The 14,930-nt window shown below is 52.6% G+C and overlaps 1 protein-coding gene across 1 annotated transcript in view; it reads left to right on the top strand.

The window, feature by feature from the left end:
* The window catches only part of CRY2 (cryptochrome circadian regulator 2), a 33,797-nt gene extending 20,336 nt beyond the window's left edge, over window positions 1-13,461 (top strand). The window contains exons 7-12 of the mRNA XM_082844259.1: window positions 661-972; window positions 1,192-1,343; window positions 1,466-1,668; window positions 1,989-2,081; window positions 3,225-3,366; window positions 11,233-13,461. Of these exons, the coding sequence (XP_082700385.1) occupies window positions 661-972; window positions 1,192-1,343; window positions 1,466-1,668; window positions 1,989-2,081; window positions 3,225-3,364 (900 nt within the window). The 3' untranslated portion in view covers window positions 3,365-3,366; window positions 11,233-13,461. The remainder of the gene's footprint in view (window positions 1-660; window positions 973-1,191; window positions 1,344-1,465; window positions 1,669-1,988; window positions 2,082-3,224; window positions 3,367-11,232) is intronic.
* The last annotated feature ends 1,469 nt before the right edge of the window (window positions 13,462-14,930 follow it).

A 14,930-nucleotide genomic window follows, 5' to 3' on the forward strand; every position in this document is an offset into this window, starting at 1 on the left:
GGTGGATAGCCCTGTAGTAATGCACCCACCCCCAGGAGGAGAGAGGACAACACATCCAGCTGTTCAGATTCATCAGATCCATCCTTGCGTCTGCATCGTTTCACGTTGTTTCCTCATTCTTGCCAATATCTGGATTTTGTGGTGTGGCATGCGGTAACTTTGCCCGCTTGGTGGGTAATCTTGTGATTTTAGGAAGATTATTATTTGCTTGGCAGTCTGATGTCGTAATTCTTTCATGGCCCCAGATCCAGGCTGTTGGGCATAACTTATTTAACCAAAATCTAGACTGAGCATTTTTTACGTGTGCTGATGAGAAAACTGACTTTGACGTTTTAGAAAGTGGAGCCCAACAGGAACTCTCGAGGGCAAGGATCATGACCAGTGTTTGGGAGTCTGGTTCCCAGTGCAGAGTCTGGCAGCGCTATCCCTTCCCACTGCCTGCTGCTCCGCAGCCATCCTCAGGGCCCTGAGCAGTAGTGGACACAGCCAGGGCCCAGGGCTCAGTCTGCAGCACACCCTGCCGCTTCTCCTGGGGCAGGGCCCCTCCACGCATCTAGGGGCTTTGGGGCAGCTCCAGATTCCTTTGTGGGGAAGTTCTGAGTGGCACGGCGCTGATAGCTGGGCAAGCGTTTGTATCCACGTGCTGTCCCACCCCACCAGGTGAAGCGGAGCAGCACACCCCCGCTCTCCCTGTTTGGGCAACTCCTGTGGCGAGAGTTCTTTTACACAGCGGCCACCAACAACCCCAGGTTTGACCGCATGGAGGGGAACCCCATCTGCATCCAGATCCCCTGGGATCGCAACCCTGAGGCCCTGGCCAAGTGGGCCGAGGGCAAAACAGGCTTCCCTTGGATTGACGCCATCATGACCCAACTGAGGCAGGAGGGCTGGATCCACCATCTGGCCCGGCACGCTGTGGCCTGCTTCCTCACGCGCGGGGACCTCTGGGTCAGCTGGGAGAGCGGGGTCCGGGTGAGTCCTCTCTCAGCGGGCAGCCCAGGGCAGCCAGCCCCCTTTTGGGCTGGGGGATGGGCTGGGACCCTGGGTCCAGGAGATTCCCTCCAGATCCTTCTTGGCTTGCCCTCAGCAGAAGGCTTTGGCTCCCTTCTCCGCAGGGTGTGTGGTGACTTGGGGGGAACCATGGCCGTAGGTCCCCAAGGAGGCTGATTGTCCCACCGTCCCTGCATCTAGGTATTTGATGAGCTGCTCCTGGATGCAGATTTCAGCGTGAACGCAGGCAGCTGGATGTGGCTGTCCTGCAGTGCTTTCTTCCAACAGTTCTTCCACTGCTACTGCCCGGTGGGCTTTGGCCGCCGCACGGACCCCAGTGGAGACTACATCAGGTGAGGGTGCAGACCAGGCTCTCTGGTTTCTGACCACTTTGGCTTCCTCCTAGGGTGAGATATGCTTGGCCTTTGAAGGAGACTCCAGCGTGCTGATGGGTCGTCTGGTGTGTATGTTTCAGGCGATACCTGCCCAAATTGAAAGGGTTCCCCTCTCGATACATCTATGAGCCCTGGAATGCCCCAGAGTCGATTCAGAAGGCAGCCAAGTGCATCATTGGTGTGGACTACCCACGGCCCATCGTCAACCACGCCGAGACCAGCCGGCTCAACATTGAGCGGATGAAGCAGATTTACCAGCAGCTCTCCCGCTACCGGGGACTCTGTAAGGAGCCCCTACTCTGACTGCCACCCCCTAGTTCCCCGAAGGGAAGGACAACACCTACAGGCTCGGGGCGTAGAGATTCCCAGATGTTTGCAAGGGGAGCCCGCCGAGCACTGTCTTCCAGGCTGTTGACTTGACTTCCCGGGCACAGGCCACACAGGCTGGGCTGGATCAGGCCTCTCTGAATTAGTTGTGGCCAGTGGGAAGCGATGGAACCTTGACGTCATGGCCCAGCACCCCCTGCCTTGTACCTACCTGCCCTGGGGCCCTGTACAGTCCTGTGAGATTGCATTCTGATTATCCCCCTTCCTCTTTCCCAGGTCTGCTGGCATCTGTCCCTTCCTGTATGGAAGACCTCAGCAATCCAGTGGCAGAGCCCAGCTCGAGCCAGGCTGGGGGCATGAGCAGTGCAGGTGAGTACAGCCTCCCGTGGCCTGTGCCCACCCCAAGGGCACTGCAGAGCTACTCTCACTTCAGTCACTGAGGGCTGAGGATGGAGACCAGAACCAAGTTATGCCCGGATAGAACTTGTATTCCACCTGGGGAGACAGATGGTAAAGGAGCTGTGCAGGATCATGTCAGGTAACAAGTGCTTTGGGGGAAAATAAAGTCAAGTGACCTGATAAAAGAGGGCTGGGGAAGGGGGTTACTTTAGATGGAGTACCAGGGCCCCATGCAGTGAGCAGAGCCAGCCTTCTAAGAACAGGGGGAAGAGCATTCCAGGCAAAGGGAAGAGCAGGAAAAGACCCAGAGATGGAAACAAGCTTACCCATTCCAGGAACGAGAGGAGGGAGGCCAGTGGGGCTGGTGTGTTCTGAGTGAGGAGCTGGAACGAGAGGAGGACGGACACAGCAGGAGTAGCAGCGCGTAGACTCGGCGTCCACGAGGAAGATTAGGGTTCCGTTGTCAGGGCAGGGAGAAGGCACTGACGGGGGTCAGCAGGGCAGAGGCGTGACCTGGTTTATGTTTTAGAAAGCTCACTCTGCCTGCTGTGTGGAGGGCACAGTGTGGGCAAGAGCCCCCGAGTATAGGAGGCTGGAAAAGAGGCGACTGTAGTTGTCCAGGCAGGTGGCGGGAGAGAGGAGTAGATGGCCTTGCTGCGTTCTTAACCTCTGCCCTTCGGCTCTGGGACGAAGATCAGCGAGCTCAGACCGGCAAGAACGTCAGGGCTTTTTCTAGTTTCTAGTTTGCCCAGCCAGGTTGGCTCCCCGGGTTAGGGCACTGCTCATTCTGGCTTCAGGAGGCCAGTTACGGAGGGAATGCCTCACCTTCAGCGCGAGGATGGCAGACAGGCCAAATTGGTCTCTGGCCTGGAGCCCATGGGATTTGGGGCCCAAAAGCTGGCTGTACTGCCAGCAGGCCTGGTTATGCTCTCCTTGGATGTTTCCAGGCAGAGTCACTGCTGGAAGGAAGGCCAAGGGGCAGGTCTGAGAAGCAGCGTGCTGGTTGCATTGGTGAGCAGGCTCCCTCCCCCTAAAGAGCTGCTGCTACACCGTTGAGCGTCATCTTGGCTCCACACACAAGTCTGTGTGACACTTTGACCTGCTTCCCTACAGGCCCAAGACCACTACCCAGTGGCCCAGCGTCCCCCAAACGCAAGCTGGGAGCAGCGGAGGAGCCACCTGGTGAAGAACTCAGCAAACGGGCCAGGGTGGCAGGGTTGCCCCCCTCAGAGCTGCTGAGCAAGGATGTCTGAGAGTGAGTGACAGCAGCTGAGAGTCAGCTTCAGGGACGGGCGTGGGAGAGAGGTGGGGTGAGTGTGGAGAACTGCCCTGCCAGCTGAAGGTTAAAACCCACAAACTAGATTGAAACCTGGTAGGGGCTGGGGGCTTTTCTAGGGTTTCAGCTCAAATTCTACCATCCTGACTTCTATACCTTCTAATACTAAAAAGAGAATTTAAAGATAAAGCCTTGTTCTTTCTTTGCCAGCTAAGGGAAAAAAAAATTGACTCTTGCTACCTATCAAAGTGAGCCAAATCCAGAAAAAGAAAGCAGAGACCCGATTGAAGCTGTGGGAGAAAGAGTCCCAGGGCAGGGTCTGGGGGTGCTCCAGGCCCCTCTGCCATCGCCCCGACAGGCTGTGTCCTGTAAGATGGCCAGCAGAGGGCAGCACTTACCTTCAGAATTCAGGCTTAGGGACGTTTGGAGGCTCACTTAGCCCAGCCCCACCTGAGGGCCAGAAGACCCAGGCTCCCTATCGCCTGTGCCTCTTAGAGCCACTCCTCCATTCGTGCCTTTCTTGTGGCTTCAGCTCTGCACTTCCCTGGCAGTGCTCATCTTCCTTGAAAGCCCCCTGAATGTCTCAAAAAACAAAAACAAAAACCTGGCTCTTCCTTCCCCAGAGCAAGAAGGGCCTTTTATGCCTTTCTGGGGGAGATATAAATTACTGTCCCCTTTCAGTCATCATCTCGGGCTGTTCCTTATGTGCCGTCTGCATCATTAGGTTGGAGGGTGATTTTCTCCACGGAGCCAATTCTTTTTTGTAAACCCTCTACTTCAAGCCAGGTGAGGCCAACTGGTTTGCACATCTAGACTTGAATGCCAGTGAGACGGCGAGTGTTTGATGCCTGTGCCCTTTCTTTACTAGGCTCTTCGTCTTAGACATTGCAGGTAGACAGATTTGTTATCTTGTTCCGGGAGTACCAGCAACCTTAGGTACTGTTCTCTTAGTTACATCTTAACTCTGTGGTACTGAGCATAGTTCATTCTGTCTTACAAACCTGGAACTTTCCAGGGTGATACTCTGACTTTCAGGTGAGACGATTAAAGAACAGAGAGGTTAAATGTCTGGGTCATGCTTCCTCAGAGGTAATGGCATCCAATTCAGCTTGAAACTGTTGCCAGCAAGTGTGTGAGGAAGGGGAGCATAAGACATAGAAAATGTGATACGGGGCTTCCCTGGTGGCGCAGTGGTTGAGGGTCCGCCTGCCGATGCAGGGGGCGCAGGTTCGTGCCCCGGTCTGGGAGGATCCCGCGTGCCGTGGAGCGGCTGGGCCCGTGAGCCATGACCACTGGGCCTGCGCGTCCGGAGCCTGTGCTCCGCGACGGGAGAGGACGCAGCAGTGAGAGGCCCGCGTACCGCAAAAAAAAAAAAAAAAAAAATGTGATACGATGCCCATCCACAAGGGTTAAATAGTCTGCTTAGAAAAACAAGACAAATAACCTGTAATTCCTAGACAAATGATACAGACTCTACCAGCTTATCACGAGACAGTTATTGGTGGGCCAGAGTGATCAGGGAGTACAACACAGAAGGTTACCCTAGGGGACCCAAAAGATGAATTGGATTTAGACAGCAAGGCGAGCATTTCCAACAAGAAAAACAGCTTAATGATTACATGATCTTGTACAAATTACTTAACCGCTCTGAGACTCAGTTTCCTCACCAAAAATTAGGTTCTTGTTGCAAGGATTAAATGATGAAATGTATGTGTCAGGGACGTGTGGGGCTGCTAGTTGCAGAAAACCTGTGTCTAAAACAAAGAGGGATTTGGTTTTCTTACTGAACAAAAGGCCCAGAGCTGGGCGCTGCTAGTTTTGGTTTGGTGGCTCAACAGTGTCAGAGCCAGTTTTTCTGAGATTCTCTTGTTTCCTGGCCTCAAGGTGGCTGCCACAGCTTCAGCCATCAACTCCTTGTTCAAAGCAAGAAAGAGAAGGAAACGCAGAGACAGCTGCACTCATTCATACAATAAACATATGTCAAGTGATCGCGATTTGCCAGACACCATTGTAGGCACTGGATATAGTTGTGAACAAGACTAACAAAGTCGTCCCTTCCCTCTTGGGTGCATCTTTGTGGGAGGAGGCAGACAGTAAACAAATAGATACATCATGTGTCAAGAAGCCCTGAGTGGTATGAAGAAAAATAAAGTCGAGTAAGAAGGTAGAAAGTTTGGGGCACAGTGGAGGTTGCAGTTTTATATTATGAGGGTTGTCAGGGGATGCCTCTCTTCCTTTTCCATCAAGAAAATAAAAGCTTTCCCAGGATACCCCTTCCCCAGCTTTTCACGTTGGCCTCGTGAGCCGGAACTGAGTCACAAAGCCTCCCCAAAGCTGGGAAATAGGGGTGTGGAGTGTCAGGATTGGTTAGACCACTGATTTCCAACCTGAGTGAGCAGTGGAATTCCCTAGAGGATTTGTTAAGCTTCAGATGGCTGGGCCCCACCCCCAGAGGTTCGGATCCGGTGGGTCTGGGGTGGGACCTGAGAATTTGCATTTTTGCAAATTTTTGATGCAGCAATAATTTGCAGCAGTTTGATGATGCTGCTGTTCTGGGACTGTACTTTGAGAATCACTGACTTAGACCATTCCTGACCCATTGTCTGGGCCATGTCCATGACCCACTGAACAAAATCCAGATTCTGTTAGCTAGGAAGTGTAGATACTGGTCGATAACTGTCTACGCTATACAGGGCACTTAGCCCAGTGCCTGCCTTGTAAGTTCATAAATAAAATGGTAGCTATTATTATTATTATGGATATTGTTATTATTATTTTTTTAGAAGAACATAAGGTTACAGTTGGGTCTGATCATGGAGGCTCTTTAATGTCAGGCAGATGGAGTCCTTGGTGTACTCTCTGGGAACTAAGGAGCATTTTGGAACAGGAGAGTGAATGATCAAATTGGCATTTTTGGAAGATTAACCAGGCATTGGGCTGGGACCTAAGAAGAAATGGTGGGAGGAGAGAGCCAGCTGAGAGTCTGTGGTGGTGATTCCAAGTGGACATTACAAGGGTGCAGAGGTCAGCACTGGTCTCTTGCCTTGTAGTCCAGGGGATATCTGTCAGCCTGTTGGGATCTTACGGACTGTTTCTCAAGGTTTAGCCCTTAATCATGGCTGATTGATTGGCAGTGAGGACCAGGAGGTCAGAAGACGGGACAGATACTCATGTTCTTTGGAAACCCTGAGAGAAGAGAGTTTCTTAGTGAAACATGTGCGTCTCTGTGTACTGGTGGTAGCACCTGGGCCTAAAGATGTTGAGCATCCTCGTCAGTAAAACAGTGATAATAGCATCTTGTCACCTGCCCTCCCATCGAGCATACGCACTGGGGAAAGAAAATGAAAAACCATATGTGAAAAGCCTTTGAATGAGTGAAATGCACCACGCAGGGGAAATCACGTTACCACCTTTGCATATGCTTCTCAGGGTGTCTTTGACCGTGTTACTGTTACTTCGGTCAGGGCCAGCACGCTGAGCTGGATGGACCACAGAGCAGTGGCCACAGGGCCTGTGTTGATACAGTCGTATTGACCCTTCCCCCTCTCCTCTCTGTCAGTTTTAGTTCTGTGACTTAGGGCAGAATTCATAACCTTTCTGAGATGCTTTAGCTATAAGGTGTGAATAATCATTCTTTACCAGCCTGAAGGCTCCATCATGGACCTTTTGAGGCCATGTTTAGCTCCAGCCTCTATAGTTTTGTGATTCTGTTATTTCTAATGCCTCAGGCCTGCGCCAGACAATGATGTAAACTGATCTTGTGGGAAAACATACCCTGATATCAGTCGGTTCCGTGTTTACCTCAAACCCACATCAGTATCTGTTCTGTATTTGGTTATCGTACAATGTTCACTAAACTGAAAACTAAGCCAGCGCCAAATAGCTCTCATTTCAGCTGCTTCCCCATAATCCCCAAAGCTGCTGACTGCTCAGGACTCCAGCAGGCTCCAATTGTGTACAGAGTTTTCTTATTGGTCTAATTATTTTAACAGTTCACGTGATCCATTTGTCCTTCTGCTGGTACATGGTGATCTGTTGAGAGAAGCCCACTGAATATAAAGGGTTCATGGCAAGGATCACCTCTTCCCCTCCTCCGCCAAAGTTCACCCAAGCTCGGTTAGCCCTGGGGCTTCGCTGAGGAAAACCTGATTTCTGGAATCTCTTCATTGTCTTTTTGACATTTGTTCCGTGTATATCCTTCCTCACGTGAAATAATGTGTGTGAAAGGCACTGGGCGATCTGCAAAATGCTGCCCAGTGGAAGCGGAGGCCGTGTGGTGGTCAGAAACCCCATTGTGCTGCTCGCTGCCCGGGGGCCTTCGCACAGGTTCTTCTCACCTCTCTGTCTCTCAGTTCCTGAAACAAGTAGTTGGGACTTGGTGTCCCCTCACACTTTCCCTGGCACTTACTAAGAAGCTGTCGACTAATGGACGTCCCCTCCCCTTTGCCATGTGATTTCTGTGGTGCAGGAAGGGCAGGCGTGTAGTTGACATGAGAAATGAGATTGAGCTAAGAGCCCAGCTTTGTACCCCATCCAGGCCCAGCTGCACCTCTGGCCGTCCCTGCTCCTAACTGGGAGCTGGCAGCAAACCCTCTGCCCCTCTCGAGCTCTTGGGCGCTGTGACTCACCCCGTGTGGTGGCGAGGGGTGACCTCTGAGACCTGGTTACAGGCTCCAAACAAAGTTTCTTCCCGACCTTGAGCCGTCGTGTCTCCTCTGCTGACACACGCTCACGCGTGCACGGTATCCACACTCCCCTCCTGGGCTGGGAGCTGGGGAAGGGTGGACTTGCAGATTTGGGTTTCTTGTTAGCATCCAGTGGGTGGGAAGGGGTGTGAGGGCACAGGTACCCAGGGGGGCCGTCCTAACTGACATCGGCACACTGAGGGAGGCGCTCGTTCACTTATTCTATGTTCCAGCCACTTCTGCTTCTCGTATTAATGACAGGTTGAAAGAGTTGGACAATCGTGAGATTGATTTTTTTTTTAGTGCATGTTTTATGAGTTGATTTTTCCCTAGTGCCTCTCCCCTAGCTGTTCTTCCCTCTCTTTTAGTGCTGCTGTCATCATTTTCCTGCAAGGCCTCATCTGATTTCCGCAGCCCCCTTTTTCTGCAGACTTATGCCCTAGCTTGAGAACAAGAGCACAGGGACCATCTAATTATCTGCTGATGGAGCAACTTGAGTAACTAGTTGAACAGGCCTCTGACTAGCTTTGTAGACAAGGGTAAGCTGGTTCTTCCAAACCTTGGTTTTCTGTTTGGGTTTGGTTTTTTTGTTTTTGTTTTTGTTTTTTTTGCAGTACTCAGGCCTCTCACTGTTGTGGCCTCTCCCGTTGCGGAGCACAGGCTCCGGACGCGCAGGCTCAGCGGCCATGGCTCATGGGCCCAGCTGCTCCGCGGCATGTGGGATCTTCCTGGACCGGGGCACGAACCTGTGTCGCCTGCATCGGCAGGCGGACTCTCAACCACTGCGCCACCAGGGAAGCCCCCTGTTTGCGTTTTTGAACCCATCATAGAGGGTCGTGGGTCACTGGGGCTTATCTGAGGCCAGGACACTGCCACCTCCCTTCATGAGTCTGCTCCATACCTAGACCACACCCAAGTCAGCGTAGGTCTGAATGAATTGTTGTTATCACAGCCACCTGACTGCACCTCACCCCCATATCTTCTAAGCTTAGGCATCAGTTCTTAAACCCTCTTTGGGTTACCCATGCTTTGAAGAGTCTGATGAAGGATGGAGCCTCTTCCCAGAAAATTGTACCTGTTTGCACACACAGAGAAATGTACACAGTTCTCTTCCTGGTCTTCGTGGACTGCCCCTTAAGCCTATCCTTGGACCCCTTAAGGATCCAGGAACCCCCAGAGTAAGAGCCCTTGTTCTAAGGAATCTTAAAGCACTCTTTATCTTCCCCCATTCCTGAAGGTGCAGAAAACACGAGAAATGGAGGTAGTAGGTAGGAGGACCTGTTGTGTATACTCTTCAAGCCTGAAATTTTCAGTTTCAAAAGAATAGTCATCTCTTTGGCTTAACAATATGGGCCAGAGAGAGGTCTATGTATAGAATATATATCACCATCAGCATGTTTCAATAAACGTATGTACACTTTATATTTAACAAATATATTTATTCGTAGTGAAAAAATATGGCTAGGTTATTATAGTACAAGCTTAAAGGAAAAATTGTTGAAAATATTTTAAAGAGGCACTCAGTACTGACCCCTACAGGTACCCACCCACTCCTACGTTTGCTCTTGACTTTTCCCAGCTTCTAGATAAATTATCATCATCCAGTTAAAATCTTCTTCAGATTTAACATTTGTCTGAAAAGGGTCGCATGTGTCAGAAGACTGATTTTGAATCTCTGACTCCAATGTCTTGGACTCTTGAGGGCATTTCCCCTTTTCTGTTAATGTCTGAACTTCCATTTATGTTGCTTGGATATTAGTCTTCATGCCATCATGTTGATTTCTTTTTATATCCTCTAAAAGTCTTAATGAGCAATACTATAATATAGAGATTACTTAGTGATAAAAATACAGGTTTTGGAATCAGACAGACCTCGGTTTCCTGTCTTGGCTCCGCCACTTCTGAATGCTCTAGTCTTGGGCAATTTACTTACCCTCTCTGGCTTCCGTTTTCTCATCTGTACAACTGGAAGCCATATCTTCAGGGTTCACAGGATCGCAAGCTGTATTAGTTTGCTTGGGTTTCCACAACAGAGTGCCACAGACTGGGTGACTTACACAACAGAAATTTATTCTCTCACAGTTCTGGAGGCTAGAAGTCTGAGATCAAGTTGACCACAGGGTTGGTTTCTTCTGAGGCCTCTCTCCTTGGTCTGTAGATTGCTGCCATCTCCCTTTGTCTTCACATGGTCTCACCTCTGTGCGTGTCTGTGTCCTAATCTTTTCTTATAAGGACACCAGTCATTTGGGATCAGGGCCCACCCTAAGCACCTTATTTTAACTTAATTACCTCTTTAAAGACCTTCTCTCCAAAAACAGTCACATTCTGAGGGGGTTAGGACTTCAGTGTATGAATTTGGGGGGACACAGTTCAGCCATAACACAAGCGTATAGTGCCTGGCCCATAGTGGGCTCAGTAAGCCTCGTTATTATCTGTCTGACCATCATTTAAAAGGGACATACTTTTAACGGAGCCCTGCATGTCTCTTTACTCTCTCAGACACACTAGACCTATTTCAACAGGCAACCCAGCATTATGATGGGCTTACCCTGTCCTCTGTTATCAGACATGAGGCCTTTTCTTCCCTCTGCCCCAGATTCAGGATGTTATAAATCTTTAAAATGAGTCATCCTTGGGTCTCCTCTCCCCGCCCCTCAGTCTTCTAGCACAGTGCCAGGGTTCTCTTATCTCTGTGTGGAAATTTGCTCACCGGCTGATTGTGAACTCAGGCATTGCCTTCACCTTCAAGATGACTGGTCCCGGCTGGCTTCTGTTCCAGCCATTTTTATCCGATTCTCCGTCTCTGGCGGCGGCCGCTGTGCCTTGATTCAGAAACTGCCCTTGTCATATCTGAGCAAGTGTTACCCAAGGCCTCAGGTGACTGTCCGTGGCCTTCTTCCCCTCCTCTGCTGCTCTCAGGCAAGGGGCAGAGGAGGCCCAGAGGGTCCGCGGGGGACAGCTTGTCCACGTCAGCACCCCAGAGGGCCAGTGTTCAGGCACCCGCTGGCACCCCAGCAACAACCTTGTCCCCAGGTGCCGTGGCCCGTTCGGTTTGCTCTGGGCTCTTCCCAGTTCCCCGGAGAAGCAGCTGGAGGAGCTGTGTCCCTGGGCAACTGAGAGCCTCTGAACGCTCCCTTTTGCCCTTGTTTTTCTCTTTCAGCTGCAGTGCCGTGACTCTGGGCAAAGCCTGGGTGCCCGAGCAGCCACCGTGGCAGCAGAGTGCAGCCTGCAGAGCAGCTGATCACCTCGAGATGGAGCAAGCGTGTGCGTGCGTGTGCGCGTGCGTGTGTGTGTGCGTGTGCCGAGGAAGGAGTGCCCGCCGTGTGCGTGTGCGTGCGTCTGTTTGCACTCTTGTGGCTCCGAACACTGCCTGGGCTGGAGGGGTACCTGCAGCAGCTTACCTCAGCCTCTGGACACCAGGCTAGAGGTCATGGCAGTGACTTTCACCCCAGCCTGTCCCTGTGAGCCAGCTGCCTTGTCTGAATATTAGAGTGGTGGGACCTTAGCTGGGATCCTGGCATCTGCCCCCCCAACCCTCCCTCCCTTCCTCCCTCATGTCAGACTGCCAAGCAGGGGAAGCATTTCTGGCTCTTGTCCAGAGTGTGGGATTCTAGTGGCAGCTAGGGTTCTGCTGAGTTCCTGGGCAGGCTGGAGGGGACGGGTGTGTCCAGACATAGTCACCTGGCCTGGCTTCTTATTTTAAAATTCCCTGTCACTGGGTTCTCCGGACTCTTCCTTGGGGAGCTGGGACTGAGCACGCGGCTGTAGACAGATCTGGAAACTTTGCATCATCGTGCAGAAGAATAGCCAGGCGCCTGACTGGCGTGCTGCATACACAGTATCATAGATGATAGCTGAGAAGAACATCTCCCTCTTCGGGCCTGAAAACCTGAGGTTAGAAGTAGAAGGCCGGCTCTCACTACTGTTCCCCAGAAGCTGACTGGAGGCTCAAGTGCCTGCACCGGGCGGAGGCCAGGTTCCTGGTGGCAGAAGCCCCATGGCGCCTCTCGCCACACTCCATGGCGTCTCGGTGCTGCCACCGGGCTCAGCTGACACCAGCCAGGGAAGCCATTCTAGTCTGTGCTTTGAAGGATTCCACAGCCTGCCTGGGGCTGGTCAGGAACCAAGCTGCCACACCAGCTCTCCCAGTAGCTGGACATCAAAGACCCAGGCAGGTGGACTGCCGGGGACAGTTGGGAAAGACCCAAGCCGAGATCCCACCCAGCGCACCAAGCCTTCCGGCAGCAGCAGGTGGGAGGTTTGACCCAGAGAAGCCAAGGCCTTGCATTCTAGAGGCAGCCTGTGCCTCCCACCTCAGCCTCCCACGGTCGGGGCTGTGCTGAGAAAGACACCATGAAAAGGAGGGCTGTGCGGTCAGCTGGAGCAAGTCTTCCTTCCACCCATGGCCTGCACTTGAGCCACAGCGTGTGTGCGCGTGCGTGTGTGCGCGTGCGTGTGTGCGCGCGTGCGTGTGCGTGCGTGTGTGTGTGCGTGTGTAGCTGAGAGGCCAGTTCCTCTTGGAATCGTTGTCCTCACACGTAACATTAAGCTGGCCTCTGGGCCTTCTCCTCTCTACCTCCCCTGTGACCTTCGCCGGCCTCAGAGCTGTTCATTCCCTTGGCCCCAGCCCTGCCCTTCACTGTCCTCTGTCCTGGGACCAGAACCCTGGGTCAGGCCCCTGCCTCCTACATCTGTCCAGCACATCGACAGGCTTCTTCCTGAGACGTCCTCAGGCTTTCTCAGCCAGAGAGCTGCCTTTAGAGTCCAACTGTTGTATGTATGTCACCCTCACTAGAAATGTCCCATAATCATGTAGGGAGAACAGGGCACCGGTGATGGCTTTTTCTGCAGCATTGGGTTGGGGACTTCACTGTTCCCTTAGCCCCAGCCAAGAGGAAAGAGAAGCAGGGGCTATTGTCAGAAGGAGAGTAGAGCAAGCCTGGAAGGGCTAGTCTGAGAAACTGAGAAGGCCAGAGGGCTTAGGGCCAGAGTCAGTATTTATTTAGCAGCACCTTCACATGTCAGGACGATTCCCTTTTCCTGCCCATTTAAGGATGGTTCTCTTCCCTAAGGTACAAGTTGGCAGGACCACCTCCCCCTACATCTCCACCATCCCTGGCATGCGTCCACTCGGGAGCTGGGAGGGGCAGGGTGAGGAGAGGGTGCATCCAGTGGCCTGGAGCTCCACAATCGCCTCGCGCCTCCCGTCTCCTGGCCCAGGTGTCCCTGGGGGCTCCTGCAGAGCATTGCCCCAAATCCTGATCCAAGGGCCAGCATGGGGAGGAGATGGTCGCAGGCCAAATGCACTTTATACAGAGGTTTTCTATTGCTGGGAAGGTGTGTTTCTCCCACAGTTTGTGAATATTCATGTGCTCCATAAATGTCTGATCCTGTCTGAGCAGAGTTGTGCTGTTGTCAGTTTTGCGGGAGGTCTGGGGACTGGGAGGCAGTGGGGCTTAGACCGCGTGAAGCCTTAGGCCAGACCGTCTTGGTTCTGCTGAACCAGGAGGCTCTAGCCCACTTTGGAGGTGGCAGGGAGGAGTGGATGGGAGATGGAGGATCGGGGAGGCTCCTAGTTGAGCAACTGGAGCACCTAGTGGTGTAAACTCCAGAGCTTGGTCAGAGTTGGAGGTCAGTCGGCCATAATGGTACAGAGCATGCCAGGGCCAGGATGCAGTTCCTGAGTGCTGTTCTGCAGTGACGCAGCCTCTCGGCCCACTTAAACACCCCCAGGCTGGGGATCAGTTAATGGCAGGGCCCCCTCCAGGCCCTCAATCCATTCTTCACCTCAACTCAGCCACGTAAGCTGCAACCGCTTGGTGCAGAGGGGATGCAAGCCCTCTGGCTCTGGCCACGTAGTCAGATCTGCCCACAGACAAGCCCAGAGCCTGGATGCTGACTTTGTCTCGTGCCATCTGGCCAGAGCGGCCCCTCTCTACGGTGTGCATGGGTTTTCCTGTGAGGGTGTCTAGTCTTGGACCCCTGGACATGGGAGCTTTGTTAGCCCACACCCCAAATTCCTGTGGGGTGGGGTTTGGGCCAGGCCAAGAAAATCACAAGCTGCCTTGCACAGAGTGAGAAAGGGGAAAAGGAGGAACTTGACCCTGGGACGCGTCTCCTTCTCAGCTCTGCTTTGAAGCTCCTGATGGCCCCCTTCCCATTGACACCTGGGCCTGGCCTTCCCTCTCTCCCTTCTTCTGGCTTCTCTCTAATGTGGCTTTGGTTTGGCCACGGAAGCTAAGATACCTTTGTTCTTGAGCAAAAGATTCTGGAAGATAGAGTTTTCCTACACACACACGCACACACCCGCGTATGCACGCGCGCACGCTCCTGACCTGAGGAGGCTCCCTAGTAGAGAAGCACACACTCTAAGGAACAATTATTAGCCAGTATGGCAAAATTGCTTCCCTGGGAGGAAAAGTCAGCACCATAGCAGCAGGTGGTTACCATCTGGGTGTAGTGAAAGGAGCCTGAGCCAAGACAGGAAAGGTAAAGTGTCCCCTCTGGGCCCAGGGGCAGGGAGAAGAGAGGCAGCAAGGCCTTCGGCTCTAAGTATTGAAATGTTCTCAGGGCTGGAGCTCGGGGGTTGCTTACTGTGGGGCAGGTGCCTGCTGCTCCTTTCTGGGTGCTAATCGAAGGATCGTGCCACTGGGTGGCACAACCAGTGGGCAGTCTAGATTTGCAAATAGGATTCCACAGCTGTGAAGCAGTTTGCTCTGCCCCTTCTTCAGAAGGACAGGACCTCTGTGGTTCTCAGCTGGCCAGACAAGCCAGTGAGGATTGGCCAGAGGCTCTATGACCCACCAAAGCTGGGGGCCTCGCCGTGGCCAGCAGCCCGAGTATCCAGAAGTCCATGCT

Source organism: Leucopleurus acutus, assembly GCF_964270905.1.
Source record: "Leucopleurus acutus genome assembly, chromosome: 8".
NCBI classification, from domain to species: Eukaryota; Metazoa; Chordata; class Mammalia; order Artiodactyla; family Delphinidae; genus Leucopleurus; species Leucopleurus acutus.